The sequence below is a fragment of the Nuphar pumila genome, chromosome 10 (genome assembly GCF_984573655.1).
Source record: "Nuphar pumila chromosome 10, dmNupPumi1.hap1.1, whole genome shotgun sequence".
Classification (NCBI taxonomy): Eukaryota; Viridiplantae; Streptophyta; class Magnoliopsida; order Nymphaeales; family Nymphaeaceae; genus Nuphar; species Nuphar pumila.
Genome location: NC_143258.1, coordinates 7,352,019 through 7,368,380, shown reverse-complemented (window position 1 = coordinate 7,368,380; position 16,362 = coordinate 7,352,019). Strand labels below are relative to the sequence as shown.

The 16,362-nt window shown below is 37.9% G+C and overlaps 2 protein-coding genes across 2 annotated transcripts in view; one reads left to right on the top strand and one right to left on the bottom strand.

Moving 5' to 3' along the window:
- Positions 1 to 8,057, top strand: part of LOC149823411 (ABC transporter B family member 20-like) — a 41,504-nt gene extending 33,447 nt beyond the window's left edge. The window contains exon 11 of the mRNA XM_090018822.1: positions 6,297 to 8,057. Coding sequence (XP_089874948.1) covers positions 6,297 to 7,526 — 1,230 coding nt within the window. The 3' untranslated portion in view covers positions 7,527 to 8,057. The remainder of the gene's footprint in view (positions 1 to 6,296) is intronic.
- Positions 8,058 to 12,611: 4,554 nt separating this feature from the next.
- On the bottom strand, positions 12,612 to 14,018 carry LOC149823410 (pentatricopeptide repeat-containing protein At5g42450, mitochondrial-like). The gene has a single exon (XM_090019953.1). It carries the CDS (start codon positions 14,016 to 14,018, stop codon positions 12,612 to 12,614), a length of 1,407 nt encoding a protein of 468 aa, XP_089876079.1.
- Positions 14,019 to 16,362: the final 2,344 nt, after the last annotated feature.

Sequence of the window (16,362 nt, the reverse complement as noted above, 5' to 3'; positions counted from 1 at the left end):
TTGAGATGCGTATGCTTAGATGGATGTGTGGAAATACAATAAAAGATAAGATTCAGAACGAGGAGATACGTAAGAAGGTAGGCGTTGCACCCATTGAAAATAAGATGAGAGAGAATCATTTACGGTGGTTTGGACATATTCGGCGAAGGCCTAATGATGCTCCAGTTAGAAGGATGGAGAAATGGGAAAATATATTAGTTAAAAGAGGTCAGGGTAGGCCTAGGAAGACTTGGATGGAGATGATAGGAAAGGATATGAATGCTTTGAACCTCACCGAGGACATGGCATTGGATAGAAATGATTGAAGGAGAAGGATTCATGTGGAAGTCACAGAATGATTTTCTTTGTTGGTTCATATCGCCGACCCCAATTGTTTTGGGATGAAGGCGTAGTTGTTGTTGTTGTTGTAAAAAATATCATTACCTTAAATCAATTTAAGACCGAGATTTTTATCTTCCGCTCTGACTTTAGGGAAAAATTTATGTCAAATGATTTCAAAACTTATTTTAAAAATAATGGAATTATTCACCAAAGATCATGTGATTATACTCCTCAACAAAACAGATTAGTTGAGAGAAAACATAGGCACATAATTGAAACTACTAGAACTCTTTTAATTTCAAAAGATGTTCCAAAACGTTTTTGAGATGAAGCCAGTTTGATGATCGTATATCTCATCAATAGACTTTCGTCATCTAAGCTTCAGAATATTTTTTCTTATGAAAACTTTTTAAAATCTCTCCTGATTATCTTAGACTAAGACTTTTTGGATGTAAGTGCTTTATTCTCACTAACAAAAATGACAAACTCTCTCCTCAAGCCATGCCATGTGCATTTTTTGGATATGGGGAGACTAAAAAAGGGTTTAGATGTTTTGATTTCGAAAAGGACATTATATATATCTAGGAATGTTTACTTTTTGAAAAATGAAAGTTTCTTTCAAAGTGTGCCTAAGAAAGACCCTGGGTATTCTTTTTTGCTTGAATTATTACCTCAAAGTGGAGATGATTCTTTGTTTGAGAATGATAGATAGAAATGAAAGCCTCAATCAAATCAGGATGGTGAAAATATGAAAACTGAAGGACCTAGCATAATTTAACATAGAAGACATGAAAATGATAGTCAACCAAATGCTTTAGAAAGATACTCCACCTTATAGAATCAACAGTCAGGAGTCAGAAGATCAAATAGGACTTCTAGACCCCCCAATAGATTTGTTTTATATGAATCTCTTTCACTACAATATAGGGTTTGTCTAGCTAAATTTATGTTCTATTTTGAAACTGTCACATATAAACAAGCAAAGGAATATCTCGAATGGATAAAAGCTATGAATGAAGAATTAGGGGCACTCGAAACATTTATGACTTGGGAAATATTTGCTTGCCTAAAGGTAAGAAAACTATAGGTTGTATGAGACTCTAGAAAGAAACAATGCAAGGTTAGTTGCCAAAGGGTATGCACAAGAATACGGGATAGACTATAATGAATCATTTGCACCATTAGCTAGGATGACTTCAGTTAGGACCCTTATTGTTGTTCTTGTTGTTAAAAGTTGGCCTATCTAACAAATGGATGTAAAAAATGCATTTTTAAATGAGGAGTTAAAAGAAGAAGTTTATATGGATTAACCTCCTGTATATGAAATTTCTTCTGGTAAGGTGATTCAATTGAAAAATGCTCTCTATGGTTTGAAATAGACACCCAAACCCTGGTATGACCACTTTAGTTCTGTTATTGTGAAGTTTGGTTTTAAATCTTGTTACACTGATACTGTCGTGTTTATTAAAAAATTCGATACAGGGATTGTTATTCTTCTCCTTTGTGTACAGGTGAAGACAAAACGAGAGTAAAGTATATTAAATGTATTCTTAAAAAATATTTTGAAATGACTGATCTTGGATTTCTTAGATTTTTTTTTGTTGTTAAAAGTTGGCCTATCTAACAAATGGATGTAAAAAATGCATTTTTAAATGAGGAGTTAAAAGAAGAAGTTTATATGGATTAACCTCTTGTATATGAAATTTCTTCTGGTAAGGTGATTCAATTGAAAAATGCTCTTTATGGTTTGAAATAGACACCCAAACCCTGGTATGACCACTTTAGTTCTGTTATTGTGAAGTTTGGTTTTAAATCTTGTTACACTGATATTGCCGTGTTTACTAAAAAATCCGATACAGGGATTGTTATTCTTCTCCTTTGTGTACAGGTGAAGACAAAACGAGAGTAAAGTATATTAAATGTATTATTAAAAAATATTTTGAAATGACTGATCTTGGATTTCTTAGATTTTTTTTTTTGGGAATTGAGGTTGCTTACTCTTATAGGGGATATTTACTTTATCAAAACAAGTTTGCTAATGATATCATTGATGGGTGAGACATTACTGATGAAAAAAGGGTGGACACACCTGAAGTTATTAATGCTAAGATGAAGATTGATGATGGGACACCTCTGGATGATCCTACTATGTATCGTCAAATGATTGACACCTTGATTTATTTAACTATTATTAGGCTTGATATTGTGCATGCATTTCATATTGCTAGCCAATTCCAACATTATCCCATCACAGTTCACATGAGTGTTGTGATGAAAATTGTTAGATATTTATAAGCCTCTATCTCTAGAGGTCTTTTGTTATCATCCTCTTTCTCTCTTCAGTTGATTACTTATTCTGACTTAGATTATGGAGGAGATCCAAGCTTTTGTGTTTTTTTAGGTGATTATCTAGTATCATGGAGGTGTAAGAAACAACAAAAAGTATCATTATCATCCACTGAGGCTGAGTACCGTTAATGGCCACTATAACATCAGAGATCGTTTGGTTGCTAAGATTACTTACATGAGCGTTCATCTTCAGACACCCTTCAAACTGTGTTGTGATAATAAGAGTGCAATATACAATTATACATAGCTGACCACCATACATTTCATGAAAGAACCAAACATATAGAAATTGATTACCACTATGTGCGTCAAGAATTCCTGAGGCAGACCATCACCCTATTATATGCCACTTCTGAGTATCAACTAGTAGACTTCTTCACCAAGGTGCTTTTGTTACTTCGATTTTATTTTCTTGACAAACTTTCGGTGATCACACCGTAAGTTTGAGGGGGGTGTTAAAATGTATGGTATATATATATATATATTGAGTTTTGTAATTTGGTATTTGATCAGGAGTATTTTGGTCATTTTGTACATGTAATAGGGATAATAAGGATAAATAGTTTTGAGGTTTCTTTTTTTTTTTATATTTGTAAATTCTCAAATAGCTAGGGGCTCTATGGTCAATATGACCATAGAGCTGTTGGGGCTCTCCAACTATCACAAATGTGACCATTGGAGAGATCCCAACGTCTATATTGGGAGCTCCCCAATGAACATTCTTGTGTATAAAAGAATTAGCCTCTTCTTTGTCTAATGCTTAAGCATATTTGAAATAATATTTATTTTTATACTTGGTGTTCTTCCTCTCTTTTGAGAGGTTTATGTATTTGGCCGCTTGTAGCTTTGGTGCATTTGGCCCATAAATGGCATTTGTATGTGTGTGCACATTTGTAGCCTTTTTGAAGCATTGTAATAGTTCCCTTGTTTTATTACATGGGTTTCATTTCCTTCTTAGCAAACTTTTGGTTATTTTACCGTAAGTTTGAGGGGGAGTGTTTATATATATATATATATATATATATATATATATATATATATATATAACGGGTCTGGGTATGGTGACAAATAAGAAGACCCAGCTCCGGACCCGAAGGTTCGATTAATACATGGACCCGGGTATAGTTTCTGAAATTTTATACCAGAACCTGACCCGAGTTCCAATTAAGACCCACAAATTTTCAATGTAAAAATGATAAAAAATATTATTTTACCGGGTATGGTCCGGGTCTGGTTCATGTAGTTCTTATTGGGTCTGGGTATGGTTTCTCTTAAAGTAGACCCGATTATACCTGGGTCCAGACCTGATACCATACCCGAAAATCTGGTCCAAGTCTGGTTACACCTGGGTCTGAACCTATGTCACACGGACTCGGCTAGGGAGGTGCCGCACCCGAGTCGACACGCCCCGACACGGGTGCGGCTTCGGACTCGGCCCAGACTCGGTCAACGCCGAGTCGGACTCGGTCAACGAGTCAAGGCCGAGTTCGTCCACATTTTGGACTCGGTCAACTTTGACCGAGTCCAAAAATGTCCATTTTTAAGACAAAAAAAACATTTTTTATATATCTTTTTTTTTAATATATAACCAGACTGTGCAATGCAGTTGCACAGTCACTGCAACTGCACAGTCACTGCACACAGTCTGTGACTGTGCACAGTCTGTGTGATTGTGCACAGTCTGCACAGTCACATACTGCATTGCACAGACTGTGTGCACAGTCTGTGTGACTGTTTCACAACTTATGTAAAAATATGTATAAAACACGATAAAAGGTAACCCAACCATTTGAGGTAGCTAAATAAATGCTTTTCCAGTTTAAAAAAATACTAGTTTCACAAGTATTAGAAAAGCTAGCTTAAGAACTACCATAAAGAAATGGGAGTGCCAAATTGAAACTTTCGAAAAAATTAAGGTCATAGTTTTGGCTACTTAATTTACTGCAGACTTGAAGTTTACTATTACAAGTCAATTTAAATTATATTTGTACAATGATAATATCCTTTTATCTTATATAGTTTTGGCTACTTAATTTTAATTGTTTACTAGAATTATTGTTATATATATATATTTATATATATATATATATATATATAGCCGAGTCCCCGTGTCCAAAAATTTTGAAATTGCGCCGCACCCGTGTCGCACCCGCACCCGCACCCGCACCCATGTGACATAGGTCTGAACCAAACCCTACCCGTTGACACCCCTATATATATTGTATATATTTTATATTTTTATTCTTTGTAATTTTTTATTTTTATTATTGTTATTTTGGTCAACTCGAAGTTGACTAGCCGTTGGACTAGCTCCAATCCAGTGGCTAGAAGCCCTTCTCACTTGTATATATAGGGGAGATCCCCTCCTTGTAATGTATGCATCTTACATGCATTTTGTGAAAGGTTAATAAAATATTATTTTATATATTGAGCTCTCTTGGTGTGTGCCCTTTGTGAGTGTGCCCAGTGACTCTTTGTGCTTGTCCATTTGGATTCTTTGGTGGACATTTGTTCTCATTTGGAGCTCCCACTCTCTTTACAGGTGCATGACTAATTGGCTAGTTATTTTATATGGGATTGTATACCAATTATGTGGACTCAAAATTTTGTTTTGATTGAAGGCAACCAATATCTAAGTGTCCTTTTGGCCTTTTTGAGACTGGACTTTTGTCTTGCCTATACACATTCCATTTCATGAATGAAATGTGTAAACGACAGATGGTGCATCAGGAATATTCACCGTTCTTTGTTGGAACATTAAGCTTATGAAGCAACATCCTCTTTTCTCTTTCATTTTTAGAGTATAAGAAAAATTATGAAGGAAAATGTGAACTGGTTTTCGTTCTCCAAAAATATTAAATCACTGTGATATTTTTCTCTCATTACCAGTGACGAACCGAGCAAAATGTTTGGGGGAAAAGTAGTGGTACTGATATCAATCTTGACTCTAAACAAAGAACCTCCAGCCTGTCAGAAGCCTTATAGCACTGGGTATAAACTCAACTATTTGGGGTCTGACCCCAAAAAAGCAAAGAAACACCAAAAAAAGTTGTCTTTTCTTTTCTGTTATGTTGCATCGTTGTTCTTTGATCTTCCTTTGCCTGAGTCAATATGGGATCATTTTTGGCTTGGACCTGAGATACCTTGATCAATTGGGTGGTGATTCTAGACATTTGTTCACTACTTGCTCCTTCCTTGGCTGGAGTCTTGAGTAGAGATAGATCTGCCTCTTTGCTTGAGGTCCTTTGGTGTCATGCGTGCACATATGCATGTAATTTGTGTTCTCTCACCCATGGAGAGAGAGAGAGAGAGAGAGAGAGAGAGAGAGAGAGAGAGAGAGAGACTTCATGGTATGATCTTAGAGAGAGCATGACCCGTGGGCTGAGGCTACTTGGGCCAACCTGGCGATTGATTTTACATTTGTCCTTCCTATAGTGGTTGATGTTTGCAGTTGCATGTGTAATTGGTTTTAGCATGGCAATTTTGAGTAGGCCTTGCCATCAGTATGTCTTTCTCTCTCTCTCTGGGTGTTTCCATTGCTTTATTTCTTTTAGATCTTCTGCTATGTGTCCCCTATCCACTACCACTTGAACCTGATTTTGTGCCTCCTGAATTTGGAATTGCAGAAAATGTGGCTTGCTGGATTTTCAAGAGGCATTCAGGAGATGCACAGGAAAGCCTCGTTGGTCCTTGAGGATGCTGTGAGAAACATTTACACGGTAGTTGCATTTTGTGCTGGCAACAAGGTAATGGAGCTTTACAGGGTCCAGCTTGGGAAAATATTCAAACAGAGTTTCCTTCATGGAATGGCAATTGGATTTGGCTTTGGGTTTTCACAGTTCTTGCTGTTTGCTTGTAATGCACTGCTCCTGTGGTATGCAGCTTTCTCTGTAAGACATGGTCATGTTGGTCTGATGACAGCTCTGAAGGAATACATTGTTTTCTCTTTTGCTACATTTGCTCTTGTGGAGCCTTTCGGTCTTGCACCTTACATACTCAAGCGGCGGAAGTCACTGACTTCAGTGTTTGAAATCATAGAACGGGCCCCTAAAATTGACTCAGATGAAAACAGTGGCCTGAAACCACCCAATGTATATGGAAGCCTTGAGTTGAAGAATGTGGACTTTTGTTACCCAACCCACCCAGATGTAATGGTATTGAGCAATTTCAGTCTCAAAGTCAATGGTGGACAAACTGTAGCTGTAGTTGGAGTGTCTGGATCAGGAAAGAGCACAATAATATCACTTATAGAGAGGTTTTATGACCCTGTTGCTGGCCAGGTTTTGCTCGACGGTAGAGACTTGAAGCTGTTTAATTTGAGATGGTTGAGGAGCCATCTGGGCCTTGTTCAGCAGGAGCCAATAATTTTTTCGACAACCATACGTGAGAATATCATATATGCTAGGCATAATGCAACAGAGGCAGAGATGAAGGAAGCGGCACGAATAGCAAATGCTCACCACTTCATCAGCAGCTTGCCGCATGGTTATGACACTCATGTGGGCATGAGGGGTGTGGATTTGACACCAGGGCAGAAGCAGAGGATTGCAATTGCACGGGTAGTGCTAAAAAATGCACCCATTTTGTTACTGGATGAGGCAAGCTCTTCCATTGAATCTGAATCAAGTAGGGTGGTGCAAGAAGCTTTAGATACACTAGTCATGGGAAACAAGACCACAATACTAATTGCTCATAGAGCAGCAATGATGCGGCATGTTGACAATATTGTGGTTCTCAATGGTGGCCGAATTGTAGAGCAAGGCACACATGATTCGCTAGTGGCTATGAATGGGTTGTATGTGCGGTTAATGCAACCACACTTTGGCAAAGGACTTCGACAGCAGCGTTTAATATGAGTTGGTATCCTGGGCCAAGATTTTCATCTGACTCTTCTCTGAAGCCCAATGTTTATGCTTCCTAAATCGTGGCTCAGAGATGGTATCTCCACGATGTCCCTTCTTTGTGTAGGGGTGTTAGACAAAATTGTTGAAGAGAGTTGTGGCTTGTAACAATGTTGAATTGAGTTCATGATTGGCCTCAGTTGTAGGCAAGCAGAGTTCTGCAAGTGACAGGTGATTGGTGTGAGAGCTTTATGCAGTGTGAAGGCATTCTTTTGGGGAGATGAGCATTCCTGTGCAAAAATGCTGTCTCCTCATAACTTATTTGTTATAATCAAAGGGGGTAGGGTAACCAAATTCTTTATCTTAAGTCTGTTAAATGAAAAATGTATTTGATTCATCGTCCTTGCTCCCAATATGTTCCCGATTCATTTTGTGCATATTGTTAATTAGACAATCAGCTTAGTCTCTGATGTTTAATCATGCTCTTATATCCTGATTACAGCAATTGGTACGCCCTTTTCTAATCCGAATATTTCTTTGAATTTCAGTTGCTTCTAGTGAAAACCTGTACATTTCTGCATGTTTGCGTGCATGCATATGCTCCCATGAACGTGTGTGTGCGTGCCATGCCCACGCCTGCCCAAGTCTTCTTGCTAATCAATGCAGGTTGTTATGTTACGCTAGAAAACTAGAAACTTAGCTTCGCAATGGAAAATGCTAGTTTTGTACATTCCTAAGGAATATTCAAACAAATTTTAGTTAAGGCCGGTATGAGTTGGGTAAATCTGATCTGAACTAAGATACCGGAAGTATTTGACCAAACCAATCTGATTTTTGATAAAACCAAGACTTGAATTGGGTCCATTAAGAACACAGGTTGATTTTTTGGGTGGAAACTTAAGATCCAAAACCTTTTTGTACCTGACATATTTCTATTTCCATTCTAATTGGTTCTTTACAACGTGCATCCAAACCGACCATAACGTGAATCCAATCATTTATTAAATTAGTCTGTGCATGATCTGATTTACCTCCATCAGAAGTGATAATCTGAATCTATCCATAGTTTAACTTTTTGCTTAATCAATTTAAACTCTATGTGAACATAAGGTATCAGTTTTATTAAAAAAAAAACTTGGGAATGTTACGTTTAACAGCCTATCTTTCAAAATTTTGCGATCAGGCGCCTGTGTTTTCAGCATATTGCTCATATGACCACCTGCATCACTTTCCTTGCTGAATTAACTTTAACCGTCCTATAGCCCGATATCACTTTCCTGGATAAAGTTACTGATTTAACGTTATCTGTTCTACAACCACAAAAAGTCACACTCAATCATTAAAAAAAAACAAATGGTTAAAGTGTTGTTTTAAAGAGTCGGTTGAACTTGCTAAAGTTACTTATTTAGCCTTAACTTTTAAAAGTTGTTGAATACATTCAGTCATTTAAAAAAAAGAAATGGTTAAAATGTCATTTCAGTAAGTCCACTGGAGTCTAATGATAAAAAAAGTAGCCTCAAGCCGGTCATATGAGCAATATGCTTATCATAGGTAAGCGGGTTAAACGTAAAATTTTCGCATTCGATCTAAGCATCCAGCTATCTCATTCAACACCTACAACACAACACTAGGTAATATCATCGAACTTCAACACAAGTTACCATGAAGTTTAGTTTCCTAATCAAGTTCAACCATCTTAACTCGATTTGGGTTCAGTTTGAATGGGAACTTGGTCTGCACACAAACTAAGCCAAACATGGAAACTGTTTATAGACCTGAACCAATTCTATCCCAAACCAAGTTTTTTACATCAAACTTAGACCCCCACCCTGTCCGCTTGGGGGTTGGTCCGACCTGTTGGTACGAAAATGCCCTTGAGAGGAGCCAAAAAGGACTGCACATGTGGTGCTCGGTAACGGCATAATGAGGGTGGATAGTGTATAAATCACCATTGGTGGAGATTTTCAATATCACCTGATCCGAACCCGTCTACTCGCACCAAATGCTTATCCCAAAATCCTAAATTAAATTTGAGGGAATCGATCATCCCTTTTTCTTTATACCAACCAACCATGATAAGTAATCACATACATGGACCCTTTGGCTAATGTGTATCGTGGTTCAGTGTTGCACGCGTGATGCTAAGAAAAGTTGGTCTTTGGGACATTGGGAGTCACTTCTAATAAATTGCAGGACCGAAAACCAAAAAAGTCCCAAATTGTTATCACCAGCTCTGCGTCATAGAGTGGGTGATAGGTCGATCACATGTCCCATAACAATCAATTATCAAATCAAGCTGATTGAGTTTGAAGCAAATTTAACTTTGTTAAAAACTCGCTGTGCTGCATTTATTAAACTAACAGTGCAAGTTCAAACACTAATTCTAAGTTTGAAAATAAATCAGCCAAGCTCAAGCAACACCAAGTTAGTTCAAATGCTCTCTCTCTCTCTCTCTCTCTCTCTCTCTCTCTCTCTCTCTCTCTCTCTCTCTCTCTCTCTCTATATATATATATATATATATATATATATATATATATATAATGTTTAAAATATGAAGAATGGCTTCAACCGGAAAGAGAAACCAAGCACTAAGGTAAGACGTGAAAACACTATCCCATTTTGAACAACTGTGGAATCGTCTTGCACCATGGAGGGGATGCCTATGGTGTAACTTGGATGGATATAGCCACCTACCTATGAGATATTAGAAGATCGAATCAACAGAATGAACTTTTTACTTGCGGCAAAAGATGTCTCCACTTCACTTTCCATCAGCAAACTTCAGTTACTCTACAGTTGGTGAAGATGACACAGTGACACGAACCGGACACCTAAGGACATTATTTTAACATTTCCTTAAAAAAAAGAACATTATTTTAACATAATTTATTAGTTTTAAATAAATTCTAATAATATTTTAATAAAAATGGTTTTTATATATTGAAATATAAAAAATTTGTTTTTAATTTATTAAAATAGAAAAAACTCGGTAACATGGATCCTATTATTTTAAGAACATTTTCCAACCTGTATTTCAAACTAGAGTTGTCAGTCGTACCCGTGTGATTGTGACATAGGTACTTGCTGGGAAACCAGCCGTAGGCTATAGTGAAAAAGCACAATCCTGGCCTTTGAATCAAGATTTGCCTTCTGATTTAAAGCTTCCGCTAAATTCAAAGAACAGCTGATGCGGTCACTGGCTTTTGCATCTACAAAACGTTTTTGCCAACTTGTGATGGTTAAACCAGAGTTACCGGACTCTTCTTAGATAGGTGGGAAGCTCGCTTCGGAAGCACGATACTCCTCACTTCCGAAACTTGACGAGAACCTCTATTCTCTCACGCTTCTCTTATGCTTTTTAGACACTTCATTTATTCATGTTATATGTTCTCTTACTCTACTTTTCATGTTCTTTATGTGTTTTCTCTCACTCTTCTCACTCACTTCCATGTGCTTTCTTTAAATTGGTAATCATTTTTAGATTTTGTTAAAACTTTAAATGAAATTTAATATTAGTGACTTTTATTTTAGTTTTTATTTGTGTTTCATTAGGATTCACATTCAATTATTATATTTCTTTTCTTTATTGCTCGCTTCCCTCTTTCTATACATTTTAAAATGCATCGCTTCTCGCTTCTCGCTTCCGCTTCCAGTATCGTTTCCCGCTTCCGCTTCCTAGTCTGGCAACCTTGGGTTAAACACAAGTGAAGAGTAGTAGTGAGATCTTTGACGAATACAATATGAGCCGTGTAAGACAAACAGCAACACCAACATCTCCACAAACAAAAAAAGGAACCCGGTTCATCCTTCCAATTCAGAAGTAAATAGTTGGAGAAACACTAAACAGTTAATTTCTCCTGAACTTGTTTTCCTCCATTGGATGCAGCAACCGAATATGTATTTGAGCAACTTCATATTTGGTTCATGAGACACCAATCACCAATTCAGACACAGAAGGAGCTGAGATTGCTGAATCTTCATGCTCACAGTTTTCTCCAGTCCATAAGCTTAGTTTTGGATCAGGAGCCTGCCTCCATCACTAGCATCGTGATTGGAGAACCCATAATTGAACCTCAGTTTTCCAATGCACACTGACCTGGGCCTGTTTCCCCACGAAAACCATGGAGTTCAGCAAACAGTGAAGAGAATGGGGAGGTGTAAATGGTAGTATGAATCTCTTTCTCATGAACATCTTTTCCCATTAAAAGTCCCCAAACAGTGTTGCAGAGAACTGCTTGAGTGGCCGTTAGAATTGTATCCCAATAACTGATCTGGGAAAAGAGCAGTTACTAATGAGAATGAAACGAAACCCCTATCTGGAGGAATGGAATGCATAAGAACACTTGAGCAACAACCACAGCCACACTTCAACACATTCTCCCAGACAAATAGGGCAATCTCCATCAATTTTCGCACATTCATTACCAGGCTTCTTTCTTGTCTTGAATTGCAACAAGACTCTCCAAAATAGTTGGATTGAGCTCACAATGGTTGCATAATTCTGAGGCGCTTCCCTGGTTCACCAAAAGAAGCCTGACTGAAACAAACGTAGGCTGATAGTCGTGCAGTAAAAGAGAGTGAGGGAGTTGGTGCAGACAGCCTGCTCTACCATGGATATCAAGCCCTTTGGAACTTTAAAACTCACCAAATTGAGCATCAGTAATCAAACTATCAGAATTCAGCTAAAGCGCTGCATGACAAAGAAAGAGACCAAACATGAAGCAACAATCACTTTCTGAATGAAAGCGATTATTGACTGAAATTTTAAAAGAGGCAGAGGATACCAGGCACCAACTTTTCTTCTCCTGTTCCAATGATACAGTGGGGAGGGTAAGGTGCCTTGGGCTTATCTGGATAATGGGTATCAAGAAAAACAAATATTGGCCATTTTCTCTCACTGAAAATCCTGTCCAGCTTGACAGATTCAACCACCATGTGAGAGATTTGATCATTGGGTTCCACTCGAAACAAGCCAAATACAAAATAATGTGATAAAATTAATGAAAATGAATCTCACCTGAGCATCATCTCTTGTCTAAACATGCGAATGTAAAGGCAATTGATATCAATTTGTGTCCTGAACTCTTAGTGAAGCACAATTCATTCAAGATCCTCGTGAAGCTTATAAATTATGCTTGGAGAATACCCTGACTCCTCCAACTGGAGATAGCAGTGCCTCAACATAGCATATATCTCATCTGACAGAGGATGCCTTATATCCATAGTGGAAAATGTAGAGACCGTACGCCTGATCTCAATCCAACTGCAGCCAGGTATTCTTTTCATTCCCTTATCATACATCATTTTCCGCACCTTTGACACAGCATACCAGTGATCGGCTGCAGCATAAACATTTGACAGTAACACATAACTGGAGGCATCCCCTGGATCCAAAGCCAGTAGTTGCTGTGCTGCAAGCTCAGCCATTCCCATGTTGGAATGAATCTGGCAGCCACCAAGCATAGCCTTCCAGAACCCAATTCCTGGATCAAATGGTAGTTTCTGCAGAAAGGATTCAGCTTCCTTAAATCGGCCAGAACGTGAGAGGAGATCAACAACACAAGCATAGTGCTCAGCTTGCAAAATCTCAGGCTTCTCTTGCCTTACTAGATCAAATAAAACACACCCCTCATCTACAAGACCTGCATGATTGCAGGCAAACAGTAAGCAAAGAAGAGTGACACCATTGGGCCTCAGGCCATCGACAGCCTTCATTTCCTTGAACACATTCAAAGCTTCCTTTGCTCTGCCATTTTGTGCGTATCCTGAAACCAAAGCATTCCATGAAACGACGTTCCTTTCAGACATCCCATCAAACACTTGGCGACTGTCCTCCATTGCCCCGCATTTTGCATAACAACTAACAAGAGAATTACCAACAAACACGTCAAGTTTTCTCAAGGACTTAACAACACAAGCATGCAAATGCCTGGCTATTCCAATTGCTGCTATGTTCCCAACTGCACTTAAAACACTTGAAAAAGTTGTAGCATTGGGCCGGTCTCTCCTTCTACACATCTCAACAAACAGATCCAATGCTTTTTCATTATGACCTGTTTGACTGCAGCCAGAAATCATAGCATTCCAAGACACCACATTCCTTTCAGGCATGATACTAAACACATTGACAGCATCATCAACTCTCTCATTTTTTAGATACCCAACAATCAAACTAGTGTAAGAAACAATATTTGGCTCCAAAATGTCATGAAACGCTTTCATGGCATCTTCTACGCTGCCCAACTTAGCATAAAGGTCAACTAAAGCACTACCCACAAAAATATTCGAGTGCAAACCCATCTTTGCTGAGGCAGAGTGCAGTTGCTTCCCTACACTGAGAACTTGCAGGTTGGCAAAAAGATGGAGGACAGAGCCAAAAGTAAACTGGTTGGGTCTTATATCCCACATGAGCATGCGAGAGAAGAGATGCAAAGCATCCTTCCCACGATCAAACTGGGAGAAAACGCCAATCATGGACGTGCAGGAGACCAAATCCCGCCCAGGCATTTCGTCGAACACTTGGTTGGCATCCATAAAACGATTGGATTCACAATACAATTGCACTAGCTTAGAAACCATGGGCTTGTGCAGAAGTAGTCCAGACTTGAGGAGGCGTGCATGGAGCTCTTGGGTGTGGGACAACGGGTTGGGATCTGCACGGGTGGAAAGGAGACGAGGGGGAGATGGAATCTTATGCCTAATGGCATGAACTATGGCCAGCATTGAAGGACATTCCCACCTACTTTCTGTGAGGGTGCATGAGAAACTGGGGAAAGAGAAATGTGATCATAAACGTGTTAGATCATCTGGCTCAGACCCCAAGCTAAGGTTCAATTTAAGTAAGTCGACCCTCAAAAATGTCAAGCTTTGCTCATTCGGCTTTAGTCATGATAGGGATGTTCTCCTTCACTATTCAGCCTCTTGAAATTTTCCTTGGAGTACATCATTCATGGTTTGCTACTGCACCAATAGTGCTCCAAACTCTGAGAAAATAGAGAAGAAACGTTACAGAAGTCACGTGATTCAAAAATACCTTTATTAATACCAAATATATAATCATGACACAGTAATGTACCAAAATTTGATGGCTGAAAAAACTGTGTTGTCATAACAGAAAAACACGGTTCAAGGTTATAACCTTAGCAAACAAATCATGTTGAAAACATCTGTATAGTTAAATTGAGTCAGCACAGTCTGTATATATGATTAAAAAGTAAAAATTAAATATTAATCAATAATATTAAACTAATAATAAGCTAAAATGACTATTTTTTAGGATTAAGGAGACTGCATAATTGGTTTAAATTTTATTTACTTCATCATTAGGGCATGATAAGAGTTAATGAATCTAATATATGTTTTTTGGGCACTTGAAGACATTAATGAGGTTGTGATCTTAGTTTTGGTCTTTAACATTGCCATAATTTGTACTAATTTAGTTTGGAAATATTCTTGGATTGGGTTCGAGATTTGCAATGTCATTTAGACACATGCCAATGATTGAAAAGATCTAGTACTAAATAAGCCTGTCTGGCTTAAAGCTTTATAAACCAAACTCTAGATCCAACTTGAGATCGGATTACCATCTAGCATTTGTATAATGGAACATATTAAGGGCCCATTTGGATGACGCTAAAACCGGGTTAAAACCCTGGTTTTGGTGTCAAAACCTAGTTTTCAGAGTGAAACCCAGTTTTTTGGTTTATTTGGGTGACACTCAAAATCTGGTTTCACTAAACCAGATTGGGTCAAACGACTCAAACCTGGGTAAAACCCAGTTTAGAAAAAAACAAGTTAGGGTAGATTTTCCTTTCCCTCACCTGGCTTATCGGGCTCTCTTTTCATGCACTCTCACATCCCTCACCCTCTCTCCCACAGTGCCACCCATCTTCCAGTTTAACAGCACCATCTGCCATCAGTCCGTCACCGTTACTGCTCGTAACGGACGTCGTGCTATCATCGGTAACATCCCTCTCTCTCTCATGGGCGGAGCTAGAAATCTAAACTAAGGTGGGCACAATGGCATTGTGAAAAAAAAGTAATTACTAATAAATGAAGTTTATGAAATATCAATCAAATGTTTACATTGCAAATATATATATGAATAGTCAATCTACCTCAATAAAATATAGATATATCTAATAATAAAATAAATCAGCAAAAACATTACAAATTTTAAAATCATAATAAAAATAAAAAATAGAATCATGATTATTGTTATTTGAAAAACACAAACAAACTCGATCATAATAGAAATCAAACATAAAATGATGATTATTACTAATTAAAAAGCTAACGAAAAAAAAGGACAAAAAGTTCTAAAACCACACAGGGTTCTTAACCTCCAATATCCCACCACAGGAAGACGTGCACTGACAGCTCCTACCAACCACATGGAGTACAATTATGAGCAAAGCATTAGACCTATTTAAGTGAGGCTCACCCTTCAAAGCGCTCAACTCTTTACTTTTTTTTTTTTAACATGTTGAAAGGAACATTTCCCTTAAAAGACTGAGGGTTGTCCAAACTGTGTTGATTGCACAACCCTCAATGGTTCAACCAGAGAAATATACATATTCGAGGGACTATAGACACACATTGACCGAGTCATTTCATGCGAGAGTCCCTACCAAAATTTAGTGTTTTTGGCTTATTTTAAAGTGACGTTAAATTCAACTTCATTTTTGGCCTCTAAAATGACATTAGGTTAATACGACATCAAAATAAATACTTACAACCAAAACAAGGTGACTTGTTTATTAAAAAAATATGTTTTTTAGGTAGGGCTCACTTTGACTTCATTTTTTATCACCAAAACTATCAAATTTGGATTTGCACTCGAAAGATAAAT